The 15,332-nt window shown below is 33.5% G+C and overlaps 1 protein-coding gene across 1 annotated transcript in view; it reads right to left on the minus strand.

Annotated features, from left to right (window-relative positions):
* Window positions 1–15,332, minus strand: part of FSTL5 (follistatin-like 5) — a 294,559-nt gene that overhangs the window by 23,904 nt on the left and 255,323 nt on the right. Inside the window, exon 13 of the mRNA XM_004685214.2 lies at window positions 15,197–15,321. Within this exon, the coding sequence (XP_004685271.1) occupies window positions 15,197–15,321 (125 nt within the window). The remainder of the gene's footprint in view (window positions 1–15,196; window positions 15,322–15,332) is intronic.

A 15,332-nucleotide genomic window follows, 5' to 3' on the forward strand; every position in this document is an offset into this window, starting at 1 on the left:
GTGTTGTATTTATTATATATAATGGGCTATTTATTATATATTGAAAATGGACATTATTCAAAGATACCTACAAGACAAACTTGGAAATACATATGATCACCTACTAGTTTCAGCATCTCTCCAATCTCTCCATAAAACAGACAAAGTTGAAGATTAGTGAATAAAATAAATAAGGGCATATTTTAAATGGAGGTGTGTGAAGATATGTTTTGGAGGAGTGGGTGATTAAGAGGCATAGGGTTCCTAGCAAAGCAAAGTGTAAGAATGCTCAAACACTGAGCTTCGACTAGATGATGTAGGTTTATATCTCAACTGCACAATTTAATAACTGATGTCAAGTAAGTTTTTTCATTTCTCTGTAAGTCTGTTTCTTAATTCAAGAAATCAAACTAGTATGATCATTATGGTTAATAGGCTAAAACATGTAAAGATTAAGAGTTGCCTAGCATGATTAAATATTCAATAAAAATCTGTTATATGCAATGTGATAGCAAAATATCTGAGAACAGGTCATAACCAATTAGAGTGCATAATGACCTGGTATATATGCATCATATTTGATTATTCAATATATACATATACTTGCATATTTAAAATATATGTCCATAAATGTATTTTCCAAGTAATGATCAGAATGAGTTGGTTCTGAGTGAAGAAGGGTTATTGCTATTTTCAGAAACTTCTGGTTCTGACAAACATAGATAATGCCAAACAACACAGTATCTGCTAATGTAATTAGAGTAACAGAGAAGAATAAGATGATTTTTCAGATCATCTTATAATGACAATGTACATTTAATTTTATTTTCCCTTTAAAGGAGGAAAAAAGTATTGCCTAAATTTTACCTAGGAGATACTTTGCTGAAACAAAAATGTCATCATTAAGCTTTAAGGGATTTACCAACATATAAAAATTAGTTTCACTCATTTTTCTTGCAGAAAAACAAATAATGCTGATAATAATAACAATAATAATAGCATATCCATACCTGTTGATAAAGTGCCTGTTTTCTTTCCAAATACACCTACAGAAAGTCTCTGACAACCTCATTTTCCAAGAGAATAGGGTTCTGCTTTGTTTTCCTCATGCTGTTCTGAGTTTCCTAATGAACCAGCTGGTGCTTTGTTTTTTTCTTTTGAAAATACTGACCTGCCTCTGGACCTGCCAGCTATCATACCCTGGCATCATATCCTGGTCTCATATCTCATTTTAGTTATACTTGTTTTTACCACATTTCCTTTCCAGCCTTGAGGAAATGAAGGTCTCTATCATGGCTGTTATGTCAACTGCTAATGATGTTTTACTTCAAAAGGTGTGACTTGAATTTACACTAGGGGAACGATGTTTGCAGACATATATCATGGTGAACACAACAGAATAAGTATGACACATTCTTTATCAATCTATTTTGAGTAATGTTGATATTCCTAGTAAATACAGTAACACATTTTGTTGTGTTAGGTCATTTTCTTGCCTGATGTTTATTTGGTAATTAGCATAAAATTTATCATTTACTCTTTTGTTATTGATGTTGATAAAAGTTAGCCAAAAGTCCATTTGACAAGTATTCATCTATAAATTTTCTATGGCATGTTTTTATTGAATGGTTTTTATTAAATATATCTGAGATAAGGTAAGTAGTAGAGCACCTAACAGTTGTATAAATCAGCAGTGCTTGTTATTGGCAAAACAGCTCTCCTTGGTTATAAAAGTCTACCTATATCTTGCTTGCTAAAGGCTAGGAATTGTTTTTTCTAAAGCACCAATATTGAAGTTCTAAATTAAAATGAGCCAAAAAACAAGGCTTCTTAGCTTTATAAGTCTTTAAATAAAAAAATACCAAATGTTGGCCCTCCCTGGTGGCACAGCGGGTTAAAGCACAGCACTGAGACACTAAAGCCACTTCAGCAAGAGTTCGATGCCTGCCTGCCCCGGAGGTGACCACATGGCGTGGCAGACCTCTCCTGACCCCCCCACTGCTTCCCTCAGCAGTGTACTTCATAGATCTGCCTGTTCTGGCCCCCACTCTGTCTCTAGTGAAGCCTCTCACCCTCCGCATCTCTAGCTTGTACACCAGTTCTGTATGAATAAATAAATAAATCTTTTAAAAAAATACCAAATGTGAACTACAGATGAAATTGCTCTTCATCAGAGTGCTCATCAGTTATACTTGGAGAAATGTTAGTTATGGTGTAGTAAGGGTTCTATCTTACAAACTTTACCAATTACTCAACATTGCTATACATTAAAATGATCTTAAATTAAGACTTAGAAGTATAATGAAATATTCACTCTAACATACATTGCTTTAAAACAGAAAAAAATCACTGTGTGTCATATGTACTGATTCTTGAATGACTCTCACTGTTGGAGAGGTTGGGCAATTGAGATCTACCAATTTAAATTACTGATTAAAAAGAGACCGCTTATTTATGAAGACACAAAGTTCCATGAATTAGCATCGTTTGGCTTTGGCCAAGATGTTTATGTAAGTGAAGAGAATCTAAATCATAATCAGAAAAAGCATTTCCACTGATTACATGGAAAATAAAACTGCTGAGGATCACAGTTGCTGGACCATAAAAACGTGTGGGTCACTCTTAGGAACTAAGGTCGCTAAAAGAGGTGGAATCAACTTGATTTGGATTTAATCTTTATATATTAAGAAATATATGGCCTCTATTTTTTTTTTAAGTACAGGTTTGTTATCACCAGTGCTATTGAGTTAGGAAAAGGACCTACTGGTTCTCTGCAAGATGAATTGAAACAAGTAGATGATGAGAAGTTCTGAGAAAAAGGGATAGTTAATTGCATGAGCAAGGTGAAAGATAAGGGGGCATCTTTGGGGTACAATTGTGAAACTAGGGAGAGCAGATTAGTAAACACTAGCAAGTTAGACATGAACAGACAGCAAAAATGACTGCATGGTTTGTAGGGACTGTAGTCACCACACTATATATTTTTTTTCTGTTCCTTCTGAATTCATTTACCTTGGAAGAGAAAAATCAAACTGATCTAATAAATATTAAATATTGTGTTAAAGGTCTCAGAAGAGTTGGAGCACGAGTCTCCATTCTGGGTCTGTGGGAATCTCAACTACAAATATGAAATGAATATTCAAGATGCCAACGGGACTCCAATTAAGGAAATTATAACAAATTGTATAAAAGGTAGCTTTGAGAGAAGCCTGGAAGGATTTATTAGGCAGACAATGAAGAAACAAGCCATTCTGCAAATAATTGCAGGTTGGTGAGAAGATATGTTGCGAGGGGTAACATTTTATTGTAGAAGAGGCGCATAAAAGCAAGAAAAGGGAATGTTTTAAAAGGTGAGCTGAGGTTATTTGTGGAACACATCTCTCACTGGGGTTTACTTTGAAAATAATTTTTAAAAAGACTTGAATACTATAATGTATTAAGTGCTGAGACACTGAATTTAAACAGAACTGTGTTTATAGCTGGTTCTAACACTTATAAGTTAAGTGATTCACCATATGTACAATAAGGATAAAAATTTATGTAGCTGCTAGTTTTAAATGAGGCAGTACATAAAATATTCTTAGCTTAGTGTCTGGCATAGAAAAAGTGCTCAATGTTTCTTAATAACTATGTATTAACATTATATAATAGCTACAGTAATAAGTCCACAAACCTCACTAAGCAGTACAAATTGAAGGCTCATAATTGATACATGACTTCACAAAGTCATACTTTAGCTCCTCTATTAAACCAAGAAAATTACAGAGAACTACCTTAAAAGACAATTATATGCAGTATAGGAGGAAAGTTAGGAATTACTGATGAAACTGCTAAATAATAGTAGCAATTAGTAGTATGGTGCCTTTATTTCCAGTAAGTTTCGATGTGCCTGGTCCATTTTCCTTAACACTGTTATATAACTCCTGATAAAATAAAACCCTTGGTTGACGTCTGTGCATGAATTGGAGGGTCTTCCTGAGATTATCATGATAAAAAGTGAATCTCCCTAAATTATTTATATTATGGATGCATCATAAAATGGTAGAGCAACTGTTTACATTTCACTTGCATAAATACAATATAGAAAAAAAAGTTTCCCTAATGAATTTGACATTTTAGTAATGACCTTTTGAAGCAAAAGTATACATGTAATTTATCTCCTTTCTGCAAATCCCAGTACTATGGTAGTCCAAAAAGTGTTGTGAGGTATTTAAAGATATTGAAAGATGAATAAGTTGGGGGCAGCCAACAAGTGTGGCTTTGATGAGGCATGCTGGCCCAGATGACAGCAAGATGGCCAGGCCGCAGGCAGGGAGGGCTTAGCCCCCACTGGGGAATGATGGCTTCCCTCTCTGCTGTCACCACCCAGAATACCTTGTGTGTATTCTAATCCACAGTCAACCTGCAACACCACAGCAAGCCATGGGAGAAGAACAATCTCCACCTTTGACCTAGAGCAAAGCAGCTGACCAGGGAGAGGAAAGAGAGCACCTGGTTCAGGGTGCAAGTCATTCACAGATGAGAAGCAAGACTTCCCTGTCACTTGTTACTGGCAGCTGGGTTGTAGCAGCCAGTAATAAAAGACCCGGTCCAGGATGTTAAAGAGGTAGCAGGAAGACTGCTGCCTTTTCAGAAACTCATTTTTAAAGGTTAGCCTCTGAGAACTTACTCTCACCAATTTTTCAAACAGAACTTAAGCAATAATTAAAAAACATCAGTAATTTTCCCATCAATCAAAATTGATGAATAATCTTGATTTACATTATTAGGGAAAGCATCTAGATTATTTTAAGGATTTTTTTTATCTTAGTTATATAATTCAGCCTCTGCTTTCATAGTTTATGCAAATCATGGCTTCCTTTGTTTCAAATAAACTAATAAGAGTATTTTGTATCCTAAATCACAAAAGCATAAAGAAAAGCTTTAAGACAGTAGCACAACAATTAATTACTGTAATTTTATATCATTTCCCTTACAAATTAGTTAATAGAGAAAAAACCCATACATTGTTCATTTTCTCTATCCTCAAAAAGACAAAGAGAAAGAAAGGAAGTTCCCATATTACAGAAAATTTTTACCTAAACTCAGTTCTATATACATATAGAAAGAGTGATATAATTTCACTTTTACTGAATGATTATTTTCCCATGGAGAAGCGTTAACAAATCACAGGTCAAACCAAACTCTTCTTAATCACTTCTTTGCTATAATTTAAGAATAACTAACCCCATTTGCAATTTCAATAGTCATTTAAGAAAACAGTCATTTTCAGTTTCCCTGGAACTATTTCAACTGACTTTTGAGGTATGTCCATCCTTCACCATTCTTTTATAATAACCAAAGGAAAAATTTCTGGCAACTTGACACTTGTCACCTAATGTTCTCTATACATTCAAGTCACTATGTTAAATATTTCTACTCAAGACTGATGACAGATTAACTTAAAAGTTTCTCCATTTATTTACTACTTTGGTAGATTTTATTGTTGTGGTTAAATGTAAAGTTTCTCTGATATCCATTTCATGTATTTTAGTTTTTCTTTTTAAAACTGAGTTTAATGAACTTTAAAACCTGCCATTTTAATGCATGATTTCACTTCAAGAGAGAAGCAAGATGTAGACACTGTACCATCACAAGTGAAGGTTAACAAGAGATCATTATTCATGTAACTTAAATGAAAAAAACAAAACAAAACAAAACAAAGAATAGTTTGTCTAACTATTCTTTGAAAGACTCACAATAACCAAGTAGGACTGCAGGTGAAGCTCCCGCCACAGATTTACAACTAAATAAAATGATATGGAAAATTTACTCAGGGGGATTCACAATGGACAGCTTTTAGTCTCCTAGCAGTGAGAAAATGAAGTATGCCAGGCCCACCGATGTTGTCCATTAATTTCACACTTAAATTAATTTTACTCTGTGGTCAAACAAAATTGAGAGTAATGTAAACACAAAATAAGGTTTTACTTAGAGTTATAGGAAACTTCCAAAATATACGGTTATCATTAAGTTGTACATGTTTTCTCAAAAACAGAATTATTTATTTACTATTGCTTCTCTGTGACACAGTTGGAGTCTTTCCTTCAAAAAAAAAGCTTTTAAAGTGTTGTGAAACTTGTGTTTATATTTCACCATTTTAATAAAATATTACATGAAGGGAAATTCATGAATTCATAAATGTGATATGGCAAATATATATATATATATATATATATCACCTTCCTTCATCAGAAAAGTAATTTACTTAATTAAAGAAGGAATTGGAACATCAATATATATTATTGTTTTATAAACATATTTATGGGAGCTAGTTAATATCTAAATGCTTTCTTCAAAATATTAGAGGCTCATCTACTAAAAACATATATGAAGTAAGTCATACAGTATGTACATTAATTTTATGTAAGAAATTGCTCAAGGTCTGAGTATGAGCTCCACTCGGCTCACAATGTATTTTGGCTTTTCATGTTTTTTATTCTTCTTAGTTATTATCTGAGTCTGTTTTTTACTTAGGATAAAGAAATAAGTAATGTAAGGAATCGTGTGAGTGAGCTGTTTAGGGAAAATTAAGCTAGATTTGGTATTTCCAACACATCCAAAATCATAAGTAAAAAAGCAAAAATACATGGACTTTTGCACATATATAATAATTTAATGTATATATTAAATAACCTAGCTCATACACTTGGAACTTATGTGTGTGTGTGTGTGTAATATATAAACCAGCTGTCTCTTAAGGAGAAAACTGAGTCCTTTTAAATGGATGAATCTATATTTTACTGAACTTGCTGATGAGTTAGCATAAGGACCTCTGAGAAAAGAAGTAACAGCTATTTTACTTTGCATAATAAAACTCAAGAGGCAGATTACGATGCAGAGTGTTTCTAAATTACATGTTATTAGTGCTCCATTGATTCCTGCAGTGGAAATTTCTGTAGAACACATATATTTAGAGACTTTATTAAATACCTGTCTACTATTAATACCTGTACCAAATTTTTTCCCTTTTTTTAATAGTGAAATCTCCATATCTAAATACAGCTCACTCTTTAAATCCAATCTTGGTTCTTCATACAACAAATATATTACATGGTAATACAGGTTAAGAACCTAAGTGAGCCTTTTGTCAAAAAAGTTCTATTTTAATTTGTCCATGTTGGACACTAGGTTGTTTCTTACATGGTTTGTATAGAACAGAACCTTAACACAGAGCAGAGACCAAACAGGGTAGCAGTAAGGTTCTTTAACTCAAGATTTAATGAAGATAACAAGATAACACACGATACTCCCAGCACTCAGTGATTTTCTGTCTCAGTGTTTTACACTCAGTGTGTAGACTGCATAGATATGCTAAAGAAGGTTAAAATCACTGCTAAAATAAAAGCAAATATAGGGATTATCTAAAAAACAATGGCATCACAGGTCAAAGCTTGAAGGACAGATGTGTGTACTTTAGAAATAAGATGAAGAAGGTGTTTATATAAAAGTTTGCACCCATAGAAAGATGCTAGCTTTACCTATGATAATTTGTATTTGTATGTACAATACACCCATGTAAGTTACTTTGCTTGCTCAGCCACTTAATGAAACTCTTGTTCTTCTGATCCTACACTAGAGGCTGGCAATATAAGGACCCCATGGGACAACAGGCCTTGATGATCTAGTTTGTGTGGAGAAAGGACAAGAGGAAGCTCAGAGAAGCTGCAGAAAGGGAAGGTCCATTTCAGAACTCATGAATATTTCAGATATCCACACTTGAGAGATGATAGACAGAAATAGTTCTGGAACCTGTTATATTTGGAATCGTTTTTTCTTTTTGTTGGTGGAATTAGCATATAAGGATGACTGGGTCAAAAAAAAAAAAGAATCTAACTGAATGCTATTTTGTGTGGTCTTTATCTAAAAATCATTTTTCAAAACAGTATAAATGATTGTTTATTTTCCTGAGATTATACTTCCCTTAGAAAGGCATCGATACCGTATTTTCAATTTTTGATGCACTAGGATTTCAATGTAACCAGACAATTTTAGTGCTAACATTATATCTCCATACACCTGCCCTGTCCATGAATCAAGTCACAAGTACAGCGTTGTCTTGATATATGACTGGCCATATATATAATTTTACTTCAACAGACTTGATAAAATATGAGGGAGAATGATATACTTTACTTTAACTTTTACTTTCACAGAATGTTTATTTTTCCCATGGAGAAGCTTTAAAGAAACATATATCAAACCTGATCCCTTCTTAATCATTTCCTTGCTGTAATTTATAATGAAAAAGGAGTTCTTTAGACCTCTCTCCAGACTGCCAGTATGTGCCCACTACTTGTTATTTCAGTTTTCTTAATATTTTACAGCAGAGCCAAAGCCATCAGCTGTGTAGGAATTAGGACAGATTGGAAACAGGGTGAGCCTTTAGCCCCAATGGCTACGTCTGACTGCAAACACACAACGCTAGTTTGGGCACTTACTTGACTTTTGAAGTCAAAGGGCTAAAAAAGTGCCTTGCCAGTCTCTCTCGTTCTTCCCAGCCCATTCAAATATGAGTAACATCAAGTTCACTTTTTGTAGAATTCTGCATTATCCAATCTGTGATATTTATTTGACACCAGTGTTGTCTCAGTGTTGTGATGTGGAAGGGTATGAATTAAAGGAAACTTTTATAGCACAGGTGTATTTTGTTTGCTTCTTTGTTCTTTAGCAGGTCAAGTGCAGAGTGAAGGAGAGTACGAGGTGGCATGTTCAGATTTTTATACAAATGATTTTTCTTTTTCTTTTTTTCTTTTTGCTGTTGAGATGTCCCTGTCTATATGATTTACAAATTTACTTTACTCATATTATCCCATATTATGGAATTACTGATTGAAATGCACACATGTACATATCACATACATATAAACCTTACTTTTAGGACACAACATGACAAGCCCATAAAGGAAAACAACAATAAAAAGGTATCAATTTTCTAATGGCTCCATTTTCCTAGAAGTACTGGTAGATTTCCAGAGAAATATAACCCAAAGAAATAGAAATACTCTGAAATTCTAAGAGATATGATCAAATGATGGCTTGACTTGGGGTATTCCAAGGTTTGAGAATTTGTGAGGGTACCTCAAAAATCACCACCTGAGTTGCAACCTTCAATTATATTTATAAGACTAGCCTTGGATGAGGTACATAAGTCAATATGATATCCCATTTGCATAACTGTACGGGTTTTTTGGACACCGACTAGCATCCACACACTTTAATGTAGTGAGATTAAACTTATGTATAGTTAACCCCCGAAAAAAAAAAAGGTAAAAAAAAAGAAGGGCAAAATTGCAAAAAACAAAAAGGGAAGGAAAAAAGCAATTTTTTTTTTCAAGAGGTACCTGTACTTTATCGAACTTATTACTGTGTCAAGTAGAATATTCATAGGTTATTTATGACTCCAAATAAACTAAACATTGTGCTTTTGTAAGGTAGGTGAAAATATCTTGTCCTTTATCCTTTCCATTCCCTTCAACTATTTTAATAGCACTGTATTTTAACACACTGCACCACCAGAAAGGGCCCTCAACTATTTTAGTAACAAGTCAAAAACTCTAAGAAAAATCTGATAATTCTTGAATTTGTTGTAGATTATACTTTGTGGCCTTTTATTTAAATTACAGTAAATTTTATCAAATTTCCCTACTCTGAACTTCCATTTCCCCCTCGTTGTTCTCATTTTTAAGCTCCCACCACCAAAAAGACATTTGTGAAAAGAATCATGTAAGGTTTTTCAGAGAAGGGCCTGAAGAAATATCTCCACTCATTGTCGCATTTCTGCCACCTCACTAGCTTCTGTTATTTTCTCAGCACCCCTCTAATCTTTACATAAATACCTTTTTAAAAAGTATGATAAAGTGAGAAATCACTGCTAACTTTAATGTTCTTTTTATTTTTATAAGAAAATTATTTATCCCACCAGGACAGAAATTTGTATTTTTTACACATTTCATGACCAAAAACTGATAGTTAATTTTTTCTCTCTTCAGAGTAGTACCAAAATAAAACACAATCAGTTATGCAAATATCCAATTTAAATGAGATTCAGTTGCCATGAAGTTTAACATAGTCCTAGTAAAAACTATTTGAAAATAATAAACTTGTTTTTTAATACTTTTTAATGTATGACTAATTTAAAAAAAAATGAATAACATAAAACACATAAATGGTCATGCATTATTCATGTCATAAAAAGTTAAGAGTAGCAGAACAATAACATTCAAATGTGTGTTTGTTATGTAATACAATTAAAATAACTTATTTAAACATAAGTTATAAATAGAATAATGACTATTTTACTCTATAGTTACTTTACATAAAAGAGAGGATTAGATTAAAAGTGATAAAGATTTATTTAAAATTTTATAATAATAATAAACATGATTATCTGAGAATTATAAATCCATTTTCAACAGTCCAGTTAATTTTTCTTCATCCTGATATTTTGCTTTATTCTGTAGTACATGAAGAATATAAAAATTCATGTTGGAATTCTTAATTTAAAAAAAATTATATTTATGTTTTAACAAAGCCACACATTTTTCTTGTAGTCCAACATATTTATTTTTATTTCATTCATTATTTGTTGCTTTCCATAAGTACTAGATATGAATGAATTTGTAGAGTGCTGATAACTTTAAACTATCTCTGAAAATGGACAAACTTCCCAAATTTTGTGAAGATTACATTTTCAAATTAAAATTTTATCTTTAGATACAGATTTTTTGTCGGGGACCGAGACCAGGACTTTGCCTCCTATGCACAAAACAACACTTGATTGGAACTTAGAGTAAACATCCTGGCTGAGAATGCAGCACACCCGAATCCCTTCCCCCACTCCTGCCTTTCCCGCCCGGCAAGCTTTGGTGCCAAAGAGACAAAGAGATGACGATGGATCCCTCCCCTCAAACCCACTGGCCTTTAAGACCATCAGACCACCCCCCCAGCCCCCGCCTGTACCTTCTGTGCCGCCCTCAAGTATATATATATATATATGACTGTTGTAAGAATAAAGAACTCTCAGACGTGTCTCTGTCTTTGCCTTCTTCCTCGCGCTGTCCCTGGGGCTCTACCCCTTAGCCATGCGGGTAAAGGCCCGCCACAAGGTCAAGGCTCTGCCTTCTCCTCTAGTCGACCCTGGGACCCCAATCCTCGGCCTTGCTGGTCAAGGCCCCCCACAAATTTTTAAAGTTATTTTTACTCTCTGGGAACTACAGACATGGGGAAAAACAGCAAATATGGAGAAAAAAATGAGATGAAGTCAAACAGGGAAAATAAGACTTTTGGAAAAATTATAATCACAGGAGAACTCCTATCAGTGTACACTGAGTATCCTGAACAGCTGTTACTGACTAACTTAAAATTCAAACATTATTTCATTCCTTAAAAATAAATGCAGGGCCCTCCCTGTTGGCGCAGCGGGTTGAAGCACTGCACTGAGAAACTAAAGCCACCTCAGCATGGGTTCGACTCCCGCCTGCCCCGGAGGCGACCACAAGGCTCGGCAGACCTCTCCTGACCCGCCCGCTGCTCCCCTCAGCAGTGTACTTCATCGATCTGCCTGTTCTGCTCCCCACTCTGTCTCTGGTGAATCCTCTCACCCTCCGCATCTCTGGCCTATACCCCAGTTCTGTACGAATAAATAAATAAATATTTAAAAAAAATAAAAATAAATGCAATAAGAAGGGTAAGGTAATGATATTAAGTGGAAAGTGTTTTTTTTTAGACAAAAGATGCACGTCATTACTTGAAAGAGTTATAATTTACTTCCACAAGACTGGAATGTTCTTGCTACAGCATGTTCTACATGTTAGATTTTGTGTTAGGCACTAAGAAATACAGTATGTTAGGTATCACCCCAAAGATCACAAAAAGATGGCTATTTGAAGGGGTATGTGCACTCCTATATTCATTGCAGCATTATTTACAAGATTCAAGTTATGCAAAAACCTAAGTGCCCAAGGACAGATGAGCGGGACAGAAACATAAATACAAGGGAATACTACTCAGCACTGAAAAAGATTAATTCATGCCATGTGTAACAACATGGATGGAACTGGAGGAATAATGCAAAGTGAAGTAAGTCAGAAGGAGAATAACAAATAATGGGCTGGTTTCACTTATATTTGTAATACGGGGGGGGGAAAGGTTAGATAATATACAACCAATAACAATCCCTAGAAATCTGATGTAGAATTGAGGGTACCTGAGGGGTAGGTTATAGATTGGTTTCAATGGACTGTAGTGGCAAACTATGGTGTCTTTATACAGTAATACAACTGAAATGATGTGATCCTGAAGCTCTGAATAATATACAATTTTGCAAAACACTGCTATTTAAATTAAACTAAAAAAGTACATTTTTCTTTTAATACTATATAATAAAGCTTAGAAAATAGTATGGTACTTTCCCTGTGAAAAACATGAATTCAGTGTCTACACTTATTTTAGTTATTGAGGCTCTAAAACCATGATACTTATCCAGGAAGTCTTCAGACATGAGATATAAATTATTTGAAATGAGGAAGTAGCAGTCTTAGAGCAAAGATTAGGATCATGTGGGGTCAGAGGAAGAAAATGGATGTTAATTAAACTAGTATCATATGACTGAGCTTCTGCCCAACATGAAATTATCTACCAAGCACAATCATCAAAATGTATCCTCAAATTCTAAGGAAACATAAAATCATATTTAAACACACCACATTAGAGGGGTATATTCCATGAAATTGGTAGGAGAAAAGACCATATTGATCCCTTTCTTGATGTAAAACAGATACTTGTTATCAAAAATACTTCACATACACATATTTAACAATTTATTTTTGGAAATGCCTGCTAATTTTTTACTCTTACTGTTCACTTTAGTAATAGCAGTAATTTATTTGACATGCAAAAGGAAATATGATGATCATTTTCATTAAAATAGCACTCTAGGGCTCTCCCTATTGGCACAATGGGTTAAAGCACCGCATTCTGAAGCTCTCCGAAGCCACTGCAGCATGAGTTCAATCCCCTACCAGGGAGCTGACCCACGTGGCATGGCAGACCTCTACTATCCCACCCGCTGCTCCATCAGCAGCGTATTTCAGTAGATCTGCCTGTTCTGCTCCCCGCTCTGTCTCTAGTGAATCCTCTCACTCACTACACCTCTGGACTGTACCCCAGTTCTGTAAGAATAAATAAATAAATAAATGAATATTTAAAAAAAATAAAGTATAACACTGATATAGTAAAGTGCAAAAAAAAATGAAAAATAGGACTCTATATACAGAGTACTCCTTTAATTTAGTATTTTTAAAATACTGACATATCTATACATACCTAAAATAAATACGATCTTGAAAATGTTCTCAGGCATACTTTTCAGTATTTCTCAATTTCTCATTATATAAAGAAATAACTAAAATTGAATTCTTTATAATCAGCTCACACTATTTAAATGTGCTTTTAATTATCTCTAGCTCTAATTCCAGCTATGGAGTATCATTTCTACCCTAAAGAGATGCTGTGGCCTCACAGTATGTCAATTATACATATGAACACAAATTGCACATTGTCTTCACTACATGAAAACAAAGATAAACTCTTGTCCTTGGTAACTATTTTAACATAATGAGAAAATTTACTTCTTGAAAGGGAGGAAATATCTCAAACAAGACACTGTTAACCCTATTAGTGATACAGACATGAAATTTTTGCCTAAAATAATTACATTAATGGTGCCTTTATAGAAAACAAAATAGTGATACATTAAATATGATAACAGTGAATAGGAGAGTGGGACAAATAAAAGTGATATATATTCAATCATTGGTTAGTAATAATTTACCAGTGAAAATGATAAAGGAATATATATTTATCACAACAGAATGCCATTTGAATGAAATTTTATTCTTATCAAATATCTATAGAACACTATATATTCCTTTAGTACCACTCAACTGGCACTATTTCTTCAGTCTCTGAACTAAATGTTATAATGCTTGCAATCAGATTTCAAAATTGTTATTTTGATAGAAATACTTTAAAATATTCTGCATTTTCAGTAATTGTAATTTATTTAACATAAACACATAATAATTGTACAGTTTATTACATTTTTTAACCAGTTTACTGCTTATATCATAATACACATTCTAAAAATAAGAGTCAATCATTAAACAAATACATCAAACTTTGAAAACATCTTTTCTACACGAAGAACAGTATATGTACATCTTAGCTGTGGCTCTTTCTTACTTACTAATCCTCCTTTTTATTTTTGCAAGCTGTAATTTGCATGTTTTCACAATTCTACTACTACAACTAATGGCTGATATAATTTTCAATCTATTAAAAGAGAAATAAATATACCCAAGAACCAAACATTGGTTTGTATAGCATATCTGGAACAGCTCCCAATTCTCTTGAGAAATGAACCAAAACATTAATCTGTTTTAAATTCATTTTTGTATTTCATTTTTATGGTATGCAGAACCAAATACCAAATGCTAGGCAATAAGCATTTCTGTTCCAATAAATTATCAATATACACAAAAATTAAAATCTTAAAATACCAAAATTTCCCCTCCTTAGATTTTTAAATTGCTATGATCAAACACTGGAGTAATATTATCAGAATTTATTACTTCTTTATTTTTTGCAAATACATAAAAAGGACAAACCAACATATTAACATACCTCAAAGTTTTCAATTTTCTGTAATCTCTAATAAAATTTTCTATTAATGTTTTTGTAGGAAAAATGATACGAGATGTTCTTATAATATATTGAATAGATTTCTATGAGAATATCTCTTTTATCATCCCAAGTTCAAATGGTTGCTCTATTTAAGAAGGGAATCTATCATTCAATTATTTTCAGAAATGCCAACATTTTGCAAAAGTTCTATAAGAAGTCCAGAGACAACAGGCAAAAATATTAACACTGAAATTGACTTTTAAAAAGAAACATAACTTTAAACATTCACTTCTCTATCAGGCATAAAAATAAAGATATTGTTGGGAATTCATCACTGATGTTAATAAAAATCTAATAAGCAGATGAAGCAAATTAAATCATGTGTGAATTGTGTGTGCATTTGTTTTATAACTGAACTTTTCAAATGATTTCCCATGGCTTTCTACCAAAAATTAGAGAAATTGAAAAGTCGATCAGTCATCTCAGCACTTACCTCATGTGAGTGATGATGAGAGTTGTGGCAGGAATGAAAAAGTCATCTACTCGGTCAAACTGCTTCCCCACTGGCTGGGTGTGGATGGTGTGGTGAGGCACATTTCCTGTCGCCAGCGTTATTACCTAAAAGCACA

This window comes from Condylura cristata, unplaced genomic scaffold, assembly GCF_000260355.1.
Source record: "Condylura cristata isolate star-nosed mole 26May11 unplaced genomic scaffold, ConCri1.0 scaffold00018, whole genome shotgun sequence".
Classification (NCBI taxonomy): domain Eukaryota; kingdom Metazoa; phylum Chordata; class Mammalia; order Eulipotyphla; family Talpidae; genus Condylura; species Condylura cristata.